Source organism: Syngnathoides biaculeatus, chromosome 16 (genome assembly GCF_019802595.1).
Source record: "Syngnathoides biaculeatus isolate LvHL_M chromosome 16, ASM1980259v1, whole genome shotgun sequence".
In the NCBI taxonomy this organism is placed as follows: Eukaryota; Metazoa; Chordata; class Actinopteri; order Syngnathiformes; family Syngnathidae; genus Syngnathoides; species Syngnathoides biaculeatus.
This window is the reverse complement of record NC_084655.1, coordinates 15764768-15785599: the sequence shown is the minus strand read 5'-3', so window position 1 is coordinate 15785599 and position 20832 is coordinate 15764768. Positions and strand designations below refer to the sequence as shown.

At 41.6% G+C, this 20832-nt stretch overlaps 1 protein-coding gene across 1 annotated transcript in view; it reads right to left on the bottom strand.

The window, feature by feature from the left end:
- Window positions 1-20832, bottom strand: part of cacna1ia (calcium voltage-gated channel subunit alpha1 Ia) — a 109174-nt gene that overhangs the window by 44965 nt on the left and 43377 nt on the right. The window contains exons 4-9 of the mRNA XM_061845985.1: window positions 20243-20340; window positions 14747-14906; window positions 7369-7717; window positions 7169-7261; window positions 5161-5485; window positions 3717-4093 (exon numbers count right to left, since the gene is read on the bottom strand). Of these exons, the coding sequence (XP_061701969.1) occupies window positions 3717-4093; window positions 5161-5485; window positions 7169-7261; window positions 7369-7717; window positions 14747-14906; window positions 20243-20340 (1402 nt within the window). The remainder of the gene's footprint in view (window positions 1-3716; window positions 4094-5160; window positions 5486-7168; window positions 7262-7368; window positions 7718-14746; window positions 14907-20242; window positions 20341-20832) is intronic.

Here is a 20832-nt window from a genome sequence, read left to right as displayed (position 1 = left end):
CCCATCAACCTTTTCTTTGGTCTACCTTTCGCTCTTTTGCCTGGGAGCTTCATCCTCAGCATCCTTCTACCAATATACTCACTCTCTCACCTCTGGACATGTCCAAACCATCGAAGTCTGCTCTCTCGAATCTTGTCTCCAAAACATCCAGCTTTGGCCGTCCCTCGAATGAGCTCATTTCTAATCCTATCCAACCTGGTCACTCCGAGCGAGAACCTCAACATCTTCATTTCTGCCACCTCCAGTTCAGCTTCCTGTTGTTTCTTCAGTGCCACCGTCTCTAATCCGTACATCATGGCCGGCCTCACCACTGTTTTGTAAACTTTGCCCTTCATCCTAGCAGACACTGCATTCAATATTCTTGCAAAATTATCTTAGGAGAAATTTGGAACACCTTTAGTGTTTTATGCCTGGATGTGCCCCCCTCCCCCTCCCCGACTTCTCAATGATATCTGATGTATAACTTTATTTAACAGAACATGATGTTGTAACCTGTTTTAATTTCATGCATTGACAGACCCGCATGGTAATTAAAAGACACAAGCGTACTGTGGGCTGTATCTATGACTGCTGCTTTTAAACATTCAAAGTACATAGACAGCATTAAGATATTGTGAATCTTAAATTTACTCTCGTCTTTCGGAATCTAGGCCGAAGACTCTTCAACCAAACCAGTCGCTGTAGCTTTATTAAGGTTTACAAATCTTCAAAAATACTGCAGCCGTGCAAATTTAGCCTCGATTGTTTGTTGGTTTGTTTATTTGTCAGCTATGACGATGATACAAAAACTTTATGGAGGTTTGGAACGCGTTGAGCAAAAACCTATAACTTTATCTAGCTGAAAATATGAATGCAGGTGCAAATTGTATCATTTTAGTCACTTTTTTTGCCATTAGAATCCACTTGCACAGGGGCCAAGTGGAAGTGTGACCAATTGACACCTTCAAATCGAAACCTTCGCAATCAAGCACTGTACAGTGCTTGATAGTTGTACACTCTTGAGATCAAGGTTGCTCTTGAGCACCGTTTTTGGGGTGTGTGGGGGATGGGTTGGAGCAAGCACATTTTTTCCAGATCTCATGTTCTAGATGAGGTTGGACCTTGGTGCTGCTCACTACACACAGACGCACACAGACACACACGCAAAAGGGTATCATGTGCTTGTTCTAGAAGGAGGGAAGCACAAAGGAGAGAGAGACAAAAACATCTATGCGAGTGTGCATGAAAATGCATGCGCTTCCACATATGGACGCTTTGAAATGCGCGCACACAAACTCGCGGGAAAATGGAGACGAAAAATGCTGTGTAACCGGCGTCTGTCTCACTCTTCCCATCGCCTCCCCTCCCCTCCCCTCAGCCCTCGTTTATTTTTAGAGTCTTCAGAGACAGGAGAAAGCAACTATTCCGTACACTGTCAAAGAGTGTGGGGGTGGCCGAGAAAGAGAGGCAGAAGCAGGGAGGCGCAGAGAATCAGAGAGAAGCCAAGACACTTGGGGTAAGGCAGGAAGGAAGGATGGGAGGAAGGAAAACTGCTTGGAAGGCAGGAAGCAAAGTGGGGTAAGCGGCATGTGGAGGGATTCTTCGGAGAAAATAATTAGAAAGGAGGAGGAGGAGGTGTGAAATAAAGAAAACCGGAAAAATCTGTTTACCCACATACAAATTTCAAGTGATTTATTATTTTTATTGTACAAGGGATGCAAGCACTGCATCACGTTCCTCCTGCGTTTGCATATGTTTTCTTGTCAGCTTCCTGCCTCACGTGCCCTCGTCTGCCTCTCAGAAGCACGGTTGATGTGAAAAGCCGGCGTGCCTGTCGCCGGGCTAAATGTTTCCACCTCTGTCAAGAAGCAGCGTCGTGGCGGCGACGCTTCCCTCCCACACTGTCACACAGAAACACGAAGGCACACGCTCACGGTGCACACACCAGCAAGCGGCTGCTCCGTTGGTAGCGCTTCATCGGCATTGACATGCTTCCGCTGCTGAAACCGAGATATTATGTAGGAGTCTGGAAAACTCATTAAGAATTGCGGTATTTTCAAACACGTTCAATGCCAAATGGGTGGTTGGTGTCATCTTTTTCTAGGTTAATCGTTAAACCTCAAGATTGGCTTGCGCACGTTGAAATCTGCCGACTAGAAAAAGTTTCTTTCGGCTTGTCCCGTTAGGGGTCGCCACAGAACTCTCATATTTGTTTGGCACAGTTCTTACTCCGGGTGGCTTTCCTGACGTAACCCCTCTTGGGAGAGTAGAGGCCCTAGTGACCCTAGTTTACCTCTAACCACTGAGCTAGGAGGCCTCAAACAATTCTGCATCGGCCGGGAATCGAACCCAGGCCTCCCGCGTGGCAGGTGAGAATTCTACCACTGAACTACCTTCTTCTTTTCCTTTCGGTTTGTCCCGTTAGGGGTCGCCACAGCGTGTCATCTTTTGCCATCTTAGCCTATCTCCTGCATCTTCCTCTCTAACCCCAACTGCCCTCATGTCTTCCCTCACCACATCCATAAACCTTCTCTTTGGTCTTACTCTCGCTCTTTTGCCTGGGAGCGCCATCCTCAGCATCCTTCTACCAATATACTCACTCTCTCGCCTCTGAACATGTCCAAACCATCGAAGTCTGCTCTCTCGAATCTTGTCTCCAAAACATCCAGCTTTGGCCGTCCCTCGAATGAGCTCATTTCTAATCCTATCCAACCTGGTCACTCCGAGCGAGAACCTCAACATCTTCATTTCTGCCACCTCCAGTTCACAGTTACCACTGAACTACCAATGCTGCATAACTGCTGACTAACGTAAAAAGTTTTAATCTGTCATTTTTTGTAACATAAATGAGCATGAGCCACAGTTGGTATGAAAAAGCCGCAATCCTGAAGAAATATCTTTCTACATAATTTACGTACTTACTGTTTTTATCATGCTCCACTATTTGCATACTGTTTTTGATTGGCCACTTATTTTCTTGAGAACGCTTTGTGCTATCAGCACAATCGTCCCTGGACAAGATCATCACTCTATTAGTCACTTTAAGCTGCTCTAAATTACTCGAGGACTGGATCATTTGCACAATTGCCATTATCGTCACACGAGTGGTACACTTCCATTGCTTAATGGCGCTCCATTCGGACTGGAACATACTTGGCCAAGAAAGCTAATCCTTATTCTGAAATAAATGCCAGCTGGGTTAAGCTCCTACACAACCGGCGACCCAAAGGAGGATAAGTGTATGTATAAAATTACTGATTCTGTTTTAAAAGGCTTGAATCAAAATAAGAAAATAGACCATTTTGATCCTTGGTGAGCCGTGGTGATTTTGTTACAAACACATGCAATTCGAGATGTATCCCAATAAAACTGTGACCCGCTCTGCATACACAAAATCTCTGTATTTTGGACGGCTATGAACGAGATACTGTTTCCTCAAGTTGGATCCAAAATAGCCTTATTTACTAAATAGCCGACAGCAGTATTTGTTGCCAATTTAAAACAATTGAATTAATTCAGTTAGCAAATAAAAAGTTTGAGGTTGGTGTCAATTCATTGCATATGTCAGAAACAGCATAGATGCTTTTTTTTTTTTGGGGGGGGGAGTGAAAGGCCAGGCGAGGAAATAACTAAGCTAGCCAGGACCCAGTGGCACTTCTCGGTCACCTTGGCCCCTCGCTTTTCACTGCTAATTTCGAATTTCTTTTCTAAAAGCGCTGCAGTTTCATCCATCTTACCTGATTGTGATGCTCGATGCCCATACTGATGGTGTTGATGAGAATAGCGATCATGATGCCCCTGCTGAAGTACTTGCTCTCCACGATGCCCCACAGTTTCCTTCTTATTTCGTCCCACATGTCCTTACAGTGTCCAAAGCAGCTCCTTTTCTTCTTTTTCTTCTTCCCTTCATTAGCGTCACCCCGCTCCTCTAAGTGGTTCTCTTCCTTGTCCGTCTCCTTCACAGCGTCCCCCTCGTCCTCGTCGTCTCCCGCGGTCCTCGGGCCTTCTTCCTGCGCTAATGCACACAAAGGGCAGTCCTGTGGATTCACGCTGATGGAGTTTCCCAGTGGTTGGAAGTCATGGTCTTGCTTGCTTTGGTGTGGACAGTGGGTTACTGTATAGATTTGGACAAAAAACAAAAAAAAACAAACAAAAAAAAACAATAAGAATGGTAAGAGGTAAAATAGCACGTGGCTAGAGGATATACAGCCGATATGATTTGCAATCACTTATTTCCCAAGATTCCAGTGGTGGGAAGCAACAATATACAAATAATTCATTATCCTCGTGAAGAAGATTTTGAGAGCAGCTGTCCTTTCGGTCCTTCTTTTTCTGCTGACTTTACATTCACTACATTTGGAAAAAAGATAAAAAGGCTGACAAGAAATTACTGCTGGGATTGATTTTTAAATAAACAACAAGTGGACCTATTGGCTTTTATTTTCCACCAGTCTAGCCGCAGTTTGGCTATCACAGGTCATTCGAGGTACTAAATGAGAGTTCTTGGTCTGGGGTACTTGGCCAGTGTGATTTGATTCCGCTTGACTTTTGGTTTAGGCTTCAAAACCCCCATTTTCTCCTTCTGTATCTTGACAACGCTTCCCTGCAGGGTGCTTGTTTTGGCCTTGCAGGAGCACCTGACGCAGTACTCTCCTCTTCTGCCCGCCTCATCATAAACAGCTTGTATTTTGCGTTGTGGTTTAACCTGAAGTGTTTCACAAGGTTTTTGTGCTGCCACAACTCCTCATAAAACATTACAAAGCACGTCTTGGCCTTTTGTAAAGCTGAAATAGCGCCGCACGTCTCCATTTTCGCTCTGCTATAGTGTACGTAATGACTAAATGCGCTCACGCATTACGCACTTACCCTGGGGAAAGAAAAAGTAGTTCCCAACAACCATGTATTATTTAAACAAGTTCTCAACAGTTTAGTTACTTTTCGGTGTGTTCATGAGATTGCCCCAAATGGGTGAAGTGTCAAAAGTTTTGGTGTTTTGATTTGAGAATTGAATTTAGAGTATAAATGTCTGGTATCGGAGATGTTGACATTACAATATCAATTTGCACGTCACGACTGTCAGCTATGGGGTCTTGCACCCTCCAAGCAGAAAAATTCCAGACTTTAGGAGGTGTCTCCAAAGAGTAAAGTAAAGGTCATTTTCAGTTCCCATATCAAACTCACATTTCAGATGCCTCGAATGGTGCCGTTCTCCGTTCTGATTGATTCCACCTCGCCTGTTGCCTCTTCCTCCACCAGCAGGCGGGGGCTTGCCCCTCAGCGTGTAGTAGAGAGCTGCCGATCTCCGTCTGGCCTTGCGCAGGACGTGGCAGACCAGCTGGAAGATTTCCTCGTAGCAATCTCCCGGCTCCGCCATGCTGGCCAGCGTGGACGAGGAAAGGCACTGCGCCCTCTGCTCCTGCATCAGCTGGTGCTCCCGCTGCTTGGTCTCTGAAAATTGAGTGGCGATGACCACCAGGCAAAGGTTGATCATGAAGAAGGAACCAACCTGCATGAAAATGGGAGCACAAACAGAAAAATGCCTTCACTTCTACTGCAGTGCAGTATACCCAATGCAATATTTGGAGAATCTGACAGTTACTCTGGCCAAAGAAAGTGGTTGGTGCGGAAATAAAGACTGACTTGTTTTCACACACACACACACACACACACACACTGATTCTTATGAACTACGTCAATCCGCCTGTAGAAATGTTAGCACACATGCTAAAGGTCTTAGAGGGCTGACTTCCTACCAAAGCGAGGCTGATTGGAGGAGACAGACAGAGCCAACACATGCCCAAAGCTCAGCGCTGAGTTGGTCGGTCTTTTTCACTTCACCTTTAGCTTAACTTCTTAACTTTTTGTCTTTACAAAACACACATTCTAAGAATATCTGCTCCTTTGTTTTCTCCTCGCCTGTATGTCAAGGTTCATGGATACTATGGATCCAAAAGAGAACTCACAACCTTCACAAAGAACTCGATCTGACATCTTAGTGGTTGGTATGAAATAAAAAAAAAAAAAAGTTTTTAACAACACAGTACATAAGCTACTGATGCATTAATTGGGATTCTATTCTACATTCAGTTCTTCATGGTTTTACAGTAAGTGTGAGGCTGGTATTTGGAGTATTCATGCAGATTTTTAGGAAAGGTTCTAAGGTATCTCAAAAGCTATACAAGTAATACCTTATATTTTGTGTGTTGGATACTTATATACTGTATTTCCTTTATAGCAAGGATGCTTTTGCACAGGATTGCAGAGTACAGAAAAAAAGACCAAACAACATTACACTTCTAACAATAAATATCTAAAAAAAAAAAAAAAAAGAAAGGTAAAAGGAAAATAGTAGAAGGACAAATAAGGGGGTAAAAAAACAAGAAGGGAGTGTGCATGTGTGAGTGTCTGTGTGTCTACGTGTAACATGGGAGGTGAGACACATCTGTGGCCTGAGGGGGGGGGGGGGGGTCAAACAGTTCTGCAGGTGTGTGGTGCTTTGATTCCCCTCCAGCCATGAGTGTGTGCGTGTGTGATGTGCATTTGATCATATCATAGACAGCCTTCTGCATAATTTGAGAGGGCAGTCCAGTATCAGCATTCTGAGAATCGCTCCATTATGCATGCAAGAACCAACACGCACACACACAGAGAAAAAGATGACGAGCTTTGTTTGCCGCTGATTGTTTTTGCGCTTTCGAGCATCTGCTGTCACATGCATTTACGTCTTCACATCCGCACGCAAACACACACTCCCTAATAATTGCCACCTTGTCAGCAGGTCTAAATGACTTAAAGCCATTTACTCTTCAGACCGATGCAAGGACTGTCACCTGGCTTCGCACATGACTTACTAGATAAAGTGCCAAATAGAGAGGAACGATGACACCCTTGACACTCTGGAGGTGAATTTTCTTCTCTGGATCTTGGATCAGGGAATCCTCACAAGGAAGCCCGAGAGGCAGCATATTTGTATCAATGGCTCGTTTAGCTGAAAGTGAGCTTTGAGTCCATTTCACTTTTAGATGGTCTATTGAACATGAAGCAACTAGTGAAAGCCTGTTCCTCATTGTTGAATGAAAATAATGTTGCACAACCACTAATATTAGTGGATCTTTTTTTTCTCTACTGGGACACGGGAAAAACATGATACTGTAGTTACATACATCATCCAAATAAACATATTACTTACAATGATGAGTAAGATGAAGTAGATGAAGTTGTAGAAGGAGTGGGCATCCATTACATAATACATAATCTCTACCCAGCCTTCCAAAGTGATCACCTGGGAGGAAATGTTGTAATGGGGTTATGCTGATTGGCGCAATAAAACAACCCAAAAATTAGAGGTAATATAGGATGCCAAAAACAGGTTACATAAAAATAAAATACCTGAAAAATGACAATCCAGGCATAGACGATATTGTCGAAGTTGATTGCACCTTTGTGGGGGTTGCTGCTCCCCGTGTGGCAGCGGGTGTAATACTGGTGCCAGTTGATGCACAGGCCCATGACGTCACCGGCGCCGCTGCCGTTCGCCATGGGCTCAGGACTGAGACCCAGCGCTTGTCTGTGTAGCGCGTCCTCCTTGTCCAGGCAGCACGTCTGGCCTCCTTCTCGCCTCGCGGGGACGTCGGAACATGACATGATGCCGTTGTCAGATGCCAGCGAGCAGATGAAGGGGCGCTCGTCATCCTCCTCGGGTCGGTAGTACGGCGGTGGCGGGGTCAAACCCGAAGAGCTGAGACAGAAAAATAACCAATTAAGCGTTTACATTTTGATTTCTCTATTTTAATTTTGATGTTTAATCAGTTGTTCACACTTTGTTGTTTTATGTCTTACAAACGATCTCTTTAAAGAAAGCATCACGGCGCTATAGAATGTGGATGTGTGTGAGAGGCAGGGAGAAAGGGGAAACAGTCTGACCTGGCAGTGAACCTGCAAACTAGGTCTCAAGCTAATGAAGCACAGCAAAGGCACGCTGACAAGTGTGGAATACAGGTAGGGAGGGGGGAGGGGCAGAGGTCATGGTACGGGGCTGGATATGACAAAAGGAGTGGATGAAGAGGAATTATACCATAAGAGGGAGAATACCTGAAATTCTGGAAACTATTTTTTGAAAATTTACACAAGCTCTCGCAAAGCTCCCCATAAAATCCACGGAAGAGATAAATATGTTTTTTGTAATTCCCCTTGCAATACAATCACTGTCATTGAATACTGCAGCAGTACCCAAGCTGATTCATTTCTGTGTACGTTATGCTCAGCCTTGGAAAAGAAAATGCACTCACAGGCTGTTAGAGAGCGAGTTGGAATTTCGAACTCAATCACTTTGTCACATTTTTCAAAACTGTTAGTGTAAACCTCACAGTAGCACCTCTGTAAAATCATAGAAGAAAAATCATTTCTCTTTGCGCCCATCTTGTACGCCTTATTTGATTTTTAAAAAATCACCACATCCAGGGCAGAACAGAAAGGATGACTGAAGAGGCGTCAATAATTTGTCGTGTACTCTCAGCTACACCCTGCAGTCTCGCCTGTTAAATAGACCTTCAAGAAATTTGCTGAAGTTATGTTAGAATACCCAGGATTAGTGAATTGAGGCTACGTTCAAATCTTGTTGGCAGTTTTAAAACTGCCAAACCACCTGGTGGTCACGACACCCCTAATGGAAGGAAAATTTTAGCCAATCTAAAGACTGATGAATGTCATTTTCAGAAAAGGTAACAACAACAACAGCAACGATGGCAAGGGAAGAAATATGAATGAAAAGACCATTTATAGATGTGGAATTATGGCCTGGCTCTTGAACATACACCGTACAGTATTAAAAACAAAAGAACTCAACATGCGAAACAAAACTTTTTTGTGATCTTAGTAGTGGATGAACAGGAAATGCAATAAATAAAAACAATAACACAATAAAGTAATTTTTATCTCAAAGAGCAAAAATGTTCTATTGCTGGTGTGGTTGCACTGCACCAGAGGACCTCATTTGACCGGAGTTGTGACAGCGAGCTAATCCCACATCACCCTCTAAGATCAAGTGCGGGATTCTAATAAGCGACGAGAGATTACTGATAAAAGAAGCATGAGGACGTGTAATGATAACTGAAACCATGCAGTCCTCATATTTTCATTTCCAACGTGTACATACTGTACATCAGCACTGAAATAGCCTGCCAATAAATCAAATGACAAGCACAAAATTGTAAATGAGTTCCTTTAAGCAGCAGACAACAGATTTTTAAAATTATGTAAACGAAGTCATGTGGAAAGTGAATATGACGGTATGTAAGTAAGTGTGTGTGCCCGAGCATGAAATCAGCGGAAAAGTAGATGATTCTCTAATCCATTGACAACCTCTTAAGCGGCTAGACGAGTGTCTTTAGCTGCTCCTTGCTTTATAACTCTTAAATATGAATCTGACTGATTGCCACCACCTGAAGCGGCACACTATTACCTGCACTGTCTCCCATAAGTGTCATTTTAAATGGGCACATACTAAAATATCTATCTTTCACACCGTGTCCGCTTCAGGTTTATGCCCTATAACAGGCTCACTTCAAGGAAGGGGGGTCTTTTCCAAGAGAACCATAATACGACCGTCACCTAAACTTGAAGGTCTCGCAACCTTTTTTCTGACAAAGTTTCAGAGGACAGTGAAGCTGGATTAAGGATTTACGGCATTAAGCACAACCGTTTCCTCAGTTCATCTTTTTTATGAAGCTGCTTTTCCGGTATGAGTTCAACCACTTCAATGCAGCTTGCATTGTCAGCCGTTACGTTTCACTTATATTTAACCTAACCTTATAAGCAGCTCCTTTGCCCAGATGTTTACATCAGAATAGTTTTCAAGCTAAAATGTGCTAAAAAAAAAAAATCTAAAGACAAATGTGGCACTGTGCTGGTATAACAGAAACTAAATAAGGACTAGATAAAGGTCTGCGTCTGTCATAGAAATAAGATTAAATAATAATAAGTCCCACTTTAAATTTTAAGGGGAATTCAATAGTTTAGACCCAAAGTAGTTATGTAGAACATTCCAGTTTCTTCCCTTGGATTTAACACATTCTGTACCTTGATAAGATCACTAATTACTGCATTTCCCGCACTATAAGGCGCACCGCATTATAAGGCGCACCTTCAATGAATGGGCTATTTTAGAAGATTTTTCATATATAAGGTGCACCGCATTATATGGCGCATAGAATAGATGCTACAGTAGAGGCTGGGGCTACGTTATACACTCATTAGAAGGAGCTGCGCTAAAGGCTCAATATTGATCCAAATATAAGACGCACCGGATTATAAGGCTCACCCTCGGCTTTTGAGAAAATTAAAGGCTTTTAAGTGCGCCTTGTAATGTGGAAAATATGGTAATTGACTTTGCAGTTGACAAATTGAAAAAAAAAATATGTTGGTGATCTGAGATTGTGTGTACATTTAGACATGTCACATTTCCACCATCAGTTTTCAGCTGCCTCAATCCTTCCTCTTGTCTCCTCTCTGTCATTTTTGTGTCCTTGAAGGGAGGCTTGCTGAAAGCAAACAGTGTGTACACACACCAGCAATTCCACGCGCTATGAATAGGTGCCCATGGGTGTGCACGCCTACATGAGCGCCGATGCATTTGCTGCATTGGCAGCTGGGGGATGCGCCAATTCCAAGCGTGCCGGTTGCATCACGACTGTAGCGGAACCATTTGTTAACAACAGCCCGTGGCCTTACAGTTGTTACCGCTCTCCTGAAAAATGCAAGATGTTCTAAGCTTGCCAAACAGAAGGGCACACGGGAGGCGCACGACTTTCTGCTCTCCACTTTCAACACATGTGATTGTGCTAATGAGAATGGGACTTGGAGAACAAAGAAAAACAGAGAGAAGCCTCTGTCTAAGTATAAGAGCATGAATGAAGGCTGTTGCACCCCCACCCACACTGATGATTCCGCATTGCACTGTGCGACTGTGACAAACGTCTGACATCACACCGCAAACACACCTGACGGCGGAGAGCGGGATGCAGAGAGGACTCAAGGAGTAGCAGCTGTCATATTTAGTAAAAAATGTCATCGAAGAATCTTCATAGAAAGTTGGCATGAGGACATAAACCCACCCAAGACTTCATTTGCTACACCTGCAGAATCTCATGGGATCGAACACATGAGTTCTGTTGAAAAAATTTTTACAAGAGTAGCTCTGCCTGACACATAATACTTTTAGGTTGTTTATGATATTGTACCATAATTTCCAGCCTATAAACCAAACTTTTTTTACACCCTTTCAACCCTGCGGTTTATACGGTGATGCGGGTAATTTGTGCATTTTTTTTTCAATGGCCGCAAGGGGGCACTTGAGCGGAAAAGGTAAGAGTGAGACCGAATATATGTGCCGAGGAAATGACTTTTACTGGTCCGGGACTTAAAATGCTGCCGTAGCGTGTTACTGCCGTGTCCCAGTGATTTTTACCAGTATGTTTTTTTGTTTTTAACCAGCCCTGTTAGCGCGGCACCGCTAGCGTTAGCACGGTGCCGCTATCGTCAAACTCTCTGTGTACCGACTTTCTTTGTAAATGTCTCGTGTTTCAAATTGGGTTTCAATGTGGGAACTTTTACACGGCTGTGGCCAATGTATGTACCAAATGGTATTTCCTTTACAAATGTACTGGGTGAGGCTTATAACCAGGTGCGCTCTGTAGGCCTGGAATTATGGTACATATTCCATTAGGGATATTGAATTCTTAGGCCGGAATTACATTAGTGCTGCAATTCAGAAAAATAATAAACTTGATGAAATATGATCTCTACTAAAATATGATACATTCTGATCAGCATCAGGCATTGGCCAGCTGGTGAACCGCGTAAACTGACAGATCGAAAAGTATCGATGTGAACCTGACGTCAGCGGAATATGCCGTTGGGTGATGTATACACACCAGTGCCTGCCAAAACAACATAAAAAACTATTATAAATTTAAACTGCACAAGCATAAACATAATTAAATCGGGAAAATAATTTCAACCTAGTGGAGTAACGCTGAAGTTTGCTTCATTTAAAGAGATGATGGACAAGAGTCAGTTCAGGCCAATTATAATAGACTAAATTATTGGTGGATGTTCATCTGGCATTATGCTTTTCTAATAAATATTTTATCCACATGTCGAGTAGTGCAAAAGGAATGTTCAATGATAAAAACTTGAACAAAAGTAAATATGTGGCTTCACCTAGGGAATTTGGTGAGAAATGAATACTTTTTAAGTATGAATAATTTGACTTAAATTACATTTTGACTGTTAACAAAAAAAACAAAAAAAAAAAACAATCATTCTGCGACATCAATAAAATATACAAATTTAAAGTCCCCCAATCAACATAGACAATAAACACATACATAAATGTGAAAGCCACCAATAAACATTCACAGCTATTCCCAGTTCAAGTTTTTAAAGACCATACTAGTAGTCCCACAAATTGTTATTACATTGTTATCACTTACTCATTACATTGCCCATCTCTTGTGTGTTTTCCATTGTATTGTGTCACTCAGCATTGCTTTAGTCAATACAATCCGAGATAATAGTGATATACTGGTGACTTAACACAGGACATCTGTTTGGAGACAATAAGGAGATAACACAGGCTGCTCGGAGTGATAACAGTGGAGAACACGGAGGGACAGAAGGTGTCAGATGGCAAAGTGATTGCCCCACTTGACTGTGACACTCCATTGTTGCCTCTCAGGGAGGCAGCATTAGCTCTTTACTTAGCATAATAGCGCTCAAGTGCTAACTCACTAGCACCTTTCTAATTAAGTTCTCAAGCACGCTCTCTCTCTCCTGCAGGTTTCAATTACATGCCAAATCACACTTCTTCTACCCTAATAATGCAGCTAACAAAACCGCAAAATCCGCGTTGGTCAGCAAATGTGTATAACCCACTCTAGTCGGGGAGAAGAATGTAAAATACAAAACTAACAAAACACAAATTAAAAAAAAAAGCCTCTTAAGCCTCTTTAATTAAATGAAGTGCAACACAAGATGCACCGGTTCAAGTTACCTCATTAAGTTACTGAAGAGGTTTCCAGTAAATTTCAGCACTCAACTTTTAAGAGGATGAAGTAGACATTTTTGTTCACTGAGAGATACAGATCTGCCTTCCATCTACCTATTATTAGTGCCATAACCGGTCGTTGTATCTGAATGATCAGAGGAGGAACAAAGCCCTAATAAATCTTATGGGACAGGTTAGAACATTAACATAAAGGTCATGTTGTATACTGAATGTTTGTATTGTATTATTTTCTTGCTGACAGCATGAAAAAGAACACAGAGAATAAATGCCACGTAATCAAACCCTCAGACACGCAAGGTGAATGTTAGTGTGACACAGATGGGCAGCGGGCGTGTTGGCATGTTGTGAATATGTAGGCTTGCAGCTGAAAAATAATCCTATTCTTAGAAAACAAGGTCAGGGAGAATGCAACACTTTCAGTTGGAGAAAATGCCAACAAACATATGCGGGTTAATAGAATTGATGTGAAATTGATGACAACAAAATTCAGATTTTCTTTCTATATTCTAGTATAATTATTTTAAATGAACACTTTGGTAAAATGGCATTGATGTAGCAATGTCGAATGTTATTAAAAAAAAAAAAACAATAAACAACGACATGCAAGTGAACAACCGTTTAATACATACACCGAAGCTGTCCAGCCCATATGATTTCATAGCACACATTATTACATGCCTGGCATAGTTTATGGGCTTTTAAATATATCGTCGCTGTTGGGCAGAAACCTATGTCCAAATACAGTATGGCAAATTTCATACTTTTTCACAAATTGATACACACGATCAGTCCTCACATGCAGTTATTTTTAGCATTAAATAACCAATCTTAAGTGTTGACAATTTCTCAACACTATTCAATATTTCAACTGTCAGAGAAGTGTCACTATATCACGCAACCATTTCCAGAGTCCGCGGGGGCCTTGCTGTATTATCTCGCCGCAAGACTGAAAGTTCGCATGGTGTTTTTTGTTCTTGTTGTGTTTGTTTACTTGGAGGGGGTGGGGGAGATGCCAACAAGGGAAAATAGTTTGGTGGGAAACATTTGAGCAGACCTGTTTTGTTAAAAATCGATAGTTGCAATGCTTCCTTGCGGAAGGAAGTCCATCAGCCACAGAGCATGCAGATTAATTTCTGCTCATGACGCTGGTTAGTCAGTTCGACGTTTTCTTTATTGCATCACTCATGGGTTTTAGAACTTTGAAAAAGAGTTTGGGGAGCTGATGTAACCACATTCCTTCGCTTTTGTTCAGTTTTAATGCCTTTTCTCTCCTCTGGCTCAAGCGCAGACTTTAATTTGTGAATTTTCAATGAATGAAATTACCAATTGAACATAATTAAAGGGACGTGTTGTGTTGATGTTGGAGAACAACACTGTATGATAGCAATGTAAGGTACAATACTGACCTTAGTGTTTGGTAACAAGCAAGATGTTTCTTTTTATTTCCTAAAAAGTAGTGGTTTTGGTAATGGGCTGATTCTGCCCAACAGCAACGATATGCAATTTGTCAAGTTGCCATCATTTTTAAACGCTGTATTAGTTAAGTATGGGTGCAACAACATATTAAAAATTATATGGGTGTGTTGGGCATGTATAAAAGTTTGAGAAATGGCTTAAATGGGGCAAAAAAACCAAAACAAAATGATTTGCGTTCCTCTATTCACTTTGAAATGGGACTTTGCATGAGTAGGTTGAGCTTACAGGGTGAAGTTCTCTTCCAGGTAACAGCGGTTCCTCAGAAGCCCCGCCCACAGCTGCACACCAATAATTCCAAAGATGAAGAAGACAAAGAAGCATAGCAGAAGCACGTTGCCTAGCATGGGTAACGTGTCCAGCAGCAAGTTCACCAGGATACGCATGCCTACGGGTGAATTCAGATCACACAAAAAAAGCATGTCAATGATGAGGTCAAAACATTTTAAAATTCATATAAAACAGTCCAAAACATGACTGAAAAGAGGACTCGAATGCCACGTTTGTGAGATTCAGACAATAACATAGATAAGCACCATCACATCTGCATGTACTGTAAATATGATCAAAACGCAGTCTTGTCTCCCTCCCTCAACAGAAGCGCTGCACTATTTTGTTCCCTGAAGTTGTATTTAATTACAAAGTATTATATTATTATTGTACCTCCCAAGATGTGATAGTGGCAGTATTAAGAGGTGGATTAAGTCGGATGAGTCCCAATAAAAGCCCAGGTAGCAAATGCACCGCCCGCACCCATCAAAATGAGGAATTGCTTCGTAATGAAATCTGACGTAATTCCGTCTTTCTTGGCCCAAGATTCACCTCTGCGCAAAATGTTTTTGCCGTTTTGAGGTAGCTTCATCACAGACAAAGAAATAGACAATAATGAGCTTTTGGTGAAGATATTTAAAAGCGAAGCGAAATACGGCAGCACAAGGTTCAGCGCAGAAATAGAGTCATTGTGGTGTTTCAGCAATGGGAGATAACAGTTTCTCCAGAGGAGGTGGGATAATACATCAAACACAGACTTTTAAGGCAACAGGGGGAGATGAAAATTTGAAAGAACCATTTTGGAAAAGCGAGAATATCAGAAACACAAGCATTAACTCAACTACTTTCTGAATAGAAAGAGGCAAGTCTCCCTTGTGTGCTTAATTACATACAATCAGATTCCCTGCTAAAATGATAACCTTATCCCCCTGAGTCGGAGTTCTCCTGCAGTGATGACATGTTTGAGATGTGATTAGTGGCATCTGATGACAGCGGGTTAGGACCGACGGGGAGAAAGAGGTGAAACCCACTGATGAAATCGGAGCCACCTCATGCAGTCACCTGACGTGCATGTGTGTGCTAAATTTTTCACATTTCACCAGTTTTGTGAGGACCTATGTTCACATCGTCATCAGTGAAGACCCGAAATTCGGTGGCTTTTTACGTTAGGTGTAAGAGCCTAAATATAATTTCTGTTCTTCAAATGTTTTCAGTCAGAATAATTAGTGAAATAATGTAGGCCAAGTTTTAATTGTGATATTGTGTATTGAGACAATTGTTTATTATATGCATGCTGTGGATGATGAGTATATTGCATTTTGTGATATTTAAAATGAGGATTTGAGGTTTGCTTCATAGTTGATACGTTATGATGACTTAATGAACCGCAAGAAGAACGAAGGTTAGACGAAAAAAGAGTGACAGTGGAAATATGGACGGTGGGGTGATCATCCTTAACATCCATCATCATCCGCAATCCTCATCATTTTCTTTGCATTTTTTGTTCATTGACCTGGATTCCCTGTGCCCATGCGATGTGGAAACAATTTTATTCACTTTATCTTTAGTTTGAATTCGAGTAAACACTTTTCTTTTACCAAACCAACTGCGTCATGGATTACTTTGGTTTCCTCTTTTGTGGTGCAAGTAAAGAAGGAATGATGCGTCAAGATTATCTTATACAGGAAACTACATTAGGAGTTAACGTACGTTTCCCATCCCAAACAAAAATCTAAAAAGAAAGAAATAGAGATATTGGGAAAAAAAAGTAACTCTAAATAGATGAATACACACACGCAAACACACCCGTGATATTTATCTGTATGTGTGTGTGTGTGTATGCACACACAGTATCTACGACTCCCAGACTTATCATTTTGTGAGCAGTGTTCAGTACGTGACTGAAACAAGGCTCGGTGCGTTTGCAATCATTAGCATGGGCGTCAATGTTGTTGCTTCTGATGAATGTGTGTTTGTGTTTTCCAGGGCCGTGCTGTGATTAGCGAGTAACTGCTCAACAGTAGGCGAATGTGTCATCATCACGCCACTGCATTTATTCTGCAGAAGCGATGAGTGACAGGTGAGAAGCTGCCAAATGAGACAACGCTGGGAATGACTCATAAGTTGACAACATTTAAGAAGAAGACACTGCCACTTCAGTCACCTAATATAAGCTTAAAAAGAAGCGAGCAGGGAACACACATTATTTTTAAACTGCTTGCAAGTTCGCTCAACCATTCTGTAGTAGCAAATGTATGAGACCACCCATGTAATGGCACATTTGAGACCATTAGGATACTTGTAAAGTCATGCAGTGTGTAACTAAACATGAAAGCAGATGTTTTCGGCCATGGCATGGAATGACAAAAATGTATTAGTTTAAAAGTCTCACTACCCTTTCTTCATTAATTTCCTCTCTCATAAAAATTCAGAGCAGAAATGTTGCTTAAATATCGGTCTACGTGTGCAAGTGTGCGTGTACGTGTGTGTGTGTGTGTGTGTGTGTGTGTGTGTGTGGTGAAGGCGTCTAGAGGCAAGTCTAAATGTGTTTGTTCCCAAGGGGCCTTGTCATTAGACTGGCGTTCCATTAGTCCTAATTGGGTGAGCAGAGAATTCGATTGCGAGACGGTGAACGAGATGAGGCATGGCCCGAAGGAGCACCGCGAAGTCACACAAGGAAAATAAAGAATTGAGGGAAAGGAGAAACGGAACACAAAACATGTTGAAGTAACGCATGAACAAGAGTGTAAAGAACCATACTTGCAGTTTCTATTTTTTTCCTACATTGTACTGTACAGTAAAGAAAATGAGCATTTGAACACCCTGCTGTATCGCAAGTTCTCCCACTTCTAGATATCGAGAGAAGATCTGTGTGGAGGAGTGGGCCAAAATCCCTCCTGCACTGTGTGTGCAAAATTGGTGAACAACTGCAGGAAACATTTGACCTCTGTAATTTCAAACAAACGCTACTGTACCAGATGTTAAATTTGGTTTTCTCAGGTGTTCAGATACTCATTTGCAGCTGTATCACACAAATAAATCGTTAAAAAAAATCATACATTGTGATTTGGGGATTTTTCTTTTTAGATTATCTCTCTCACAGTGGACATGCACCTACCCATGAAAATTTCAGACCCCTCCATGATTGGGAGAACTTGCAATATAGCAGGGTGTTCAAATACTTATTTTCTTCACTGTATATCTCTCGCTGCTGAGTGACAGAACCATTTTGCGGTTACAGGTGACCCCTCTGGAACCATATGTTCTTAATTCCTACTCACTATAAGCAACTATTGTCTTATATTTGCCCTCTACTTGTACTTGCATGTCACACCAATTTCTTCAATAAAGGAAACCCAACAGACTCCGTCTCATGTATCCAGTAGTGAGTGCACAGCAAGAGACTATTATTCAGCAATTTGTCAGAGGGTTACAAAAAATAGAGGTGTGTGAGGGGTGGGGCTCCACACATGCACTCTGGGTGTCTGTGGGCCAAGCGGCGATCCACCAAAACGAGGAACAAATAGTCTGAAGCCCTCTCGCTTCCTCACCTCTAATGGGGTCACGGATAGAGGATGGAATCGGGCTACCGTAAAAGTAATTACACACGGGGTCACTTGTGACCAACAGCTAGCACAATCAACGCATTGAAATATTGCACATAGCTGTGATACCCATATACATGGATCTGATGTCTTATTATCTCAATCGGAAAACTGAGCAGGAAGGTTTTTAACTTTGCTTAGGCTGAACAAATGCAGCTATAAAAACAGTTATAGTAAAGTGTAGTCCACTTTTAAGCGTCTATGAAGAGAAAAAAGCTTAAACATCCATAAAATAACAAAAACAGCATTCTGATGTTTTCAGGGGCGTGAGTGGGCATAAATAAAGATCCCCATATAAATTTTGGTGAGGATTGATAATACATTTCTGACATTAAGCGACGTTAAGCTTTTGGCCGAGACATCCTCGTCAGGTGTCTGCCGTCACCCGTGCCCATCAAATTCCATGGTCAACCAAGCAATGTGACGAGTAAAAAAACAAAAAGAAAAACTTTCATGTCACAAAATGAAACGCCTGCTTAACGTCATTACCCAAAACTTTTATCAAGCTTTCAAGTCTGATAAAGTAGGACAAACACAGCGCCATGACGGCAGGTGTCCACCGTGACAGCCAGCAGTGTGCATCAAAGTGCGTCTGTGTCACACAATACCACCATGAAGCCTACAGAAATCACGGTGTCATCCACTGAAACTTTTTTAAATTGTCTAAAAGGAATTTGTGCTGCAATTAATACAAAATTCAGCTGACGAAAACAATTTATATATGTGGAAGTGAATCTGGAAGTACATGTAGTACCTTGTGGGATGACGTGGCTGTCTTTTTCCCCTCAAGGAGACATTTCTATATTTTTTCCCCCTCCTAACAATCCCATTAAAATGTTAGACCATAATTTTTTTCACTTGTGATTGAACAAAACAAATCAAAAAAAGATGACACTGCAGAAAATGTAGTAGTTAAATGAGGAAATGTTCTTGTATTCTGCACTTTAAGTGTCGGGCTTTCATTTCCAAAATGTGTAGTTGAAAATCAAATATCTCATCAGAAAGCAAACCTAAAATTACGATTGTCTATTTTGGAGGGATTTTTCTTTTTTCTGACACTATTTATAAGCCAAGAGCTATGGAATAAATCAAGGCTGATTTTAAGAGTGTTCTGAAGCATAAACATCAAATCTGGGAGATTCATACCCAGAACAAAGCATGTTTTCTGATTCATTATTGATAATTAACCGATTACTTTGATGATTCTATAAAACTGAATTTAGGACCACTAAGTGGTGATCCAGTAAGAATTTTATTTGGGAAGACTGATCATATAAAGTTAAAAAGCTGACCTCCTTATGAAGAGTTTGTTTTCAAAACGAGACATAGGCATTTTTTTCAGATTTACGAAACTCGCGCCAAAATTATCCAATTCTGAATGGATAATTATGGCGCGAGTTTCGTAAATCTGAAAAAAATGCCTATGTCTCGTTTTGAAAACAAACTCGTATAAAAACTTCTGTTAAAAGTACAAGTTTGGTACACCAGGCACGTCTCATGGTAACAATGATTCAGACATATTTGTCCAAATTACAATAAGCGTCATCGTAAAGTCTGCCAGTCTGAAAGTTATAAATAAAATGGAGCACTTATTACACGATCAATGAAAGAGCATTAACTGATTTGATGAAGCTGTAACTCAGGGTCTAGCGCCAATTTGTGATTAAGGATAGCATGAATGTTTAATGACCCCCAAAGGGAACAGGTGGGATGGCAGCAGAGACATAATGCATATACAGCAAATGGATTTTCATGCAGACAGAATAAACTACATAAATACAGTACTGGGTCGCACACAGGTTCACATGAAAAAAGGAAACATCCCAAATAGATTAAAAGATGTCCTCACTTGGCACTCTGTTGATGGCTTTCAGGGGACGAAGAACCCGCACCGTCCTAATGGCCGACAGGTTGATGTTCTGCAGATCCAGAGAGTATTCTACCATTCTGGAGATAAAGAAATGGAAGAGAGAATGGAGAACACTTTAATCTTGCTGTTGTCAAAATATGCCAAACAGACAAGCACGGCTCCAGGTGGACGATATATCCCTGGTTGGGTTTTTAGCGTCACTGGTCATTCTTTTGATCTAATCTCACCTGTCCCAGCAGTGTGGGGTGTACGGCGCAATCCTGAGGCAAGGCAAGGGAATTACATGAAAGAGCGGTGAGGAGGAGAATGAGAAAAATGAAGGCTTCATATTTCAAGTGTTTCCTGCAGGATGCTGCGGCTCACTTAGAGGCTGGCATCTGTTAATAAGTTTCTGCAGCACGGCTAAGCTGTTTGTGCCCCCAAGGCCGAAACACTTTCACAGGAGAGTGCTTGGTGGGTGTTTAATATGTCTCTTTGAAACATGTCTGTTTTAATGGACACAACACACTTTTTTTTTTTTTACCCCATTATTGCCTCAGAAATACCCTTTTGGTCTCCAAAAGCAGATT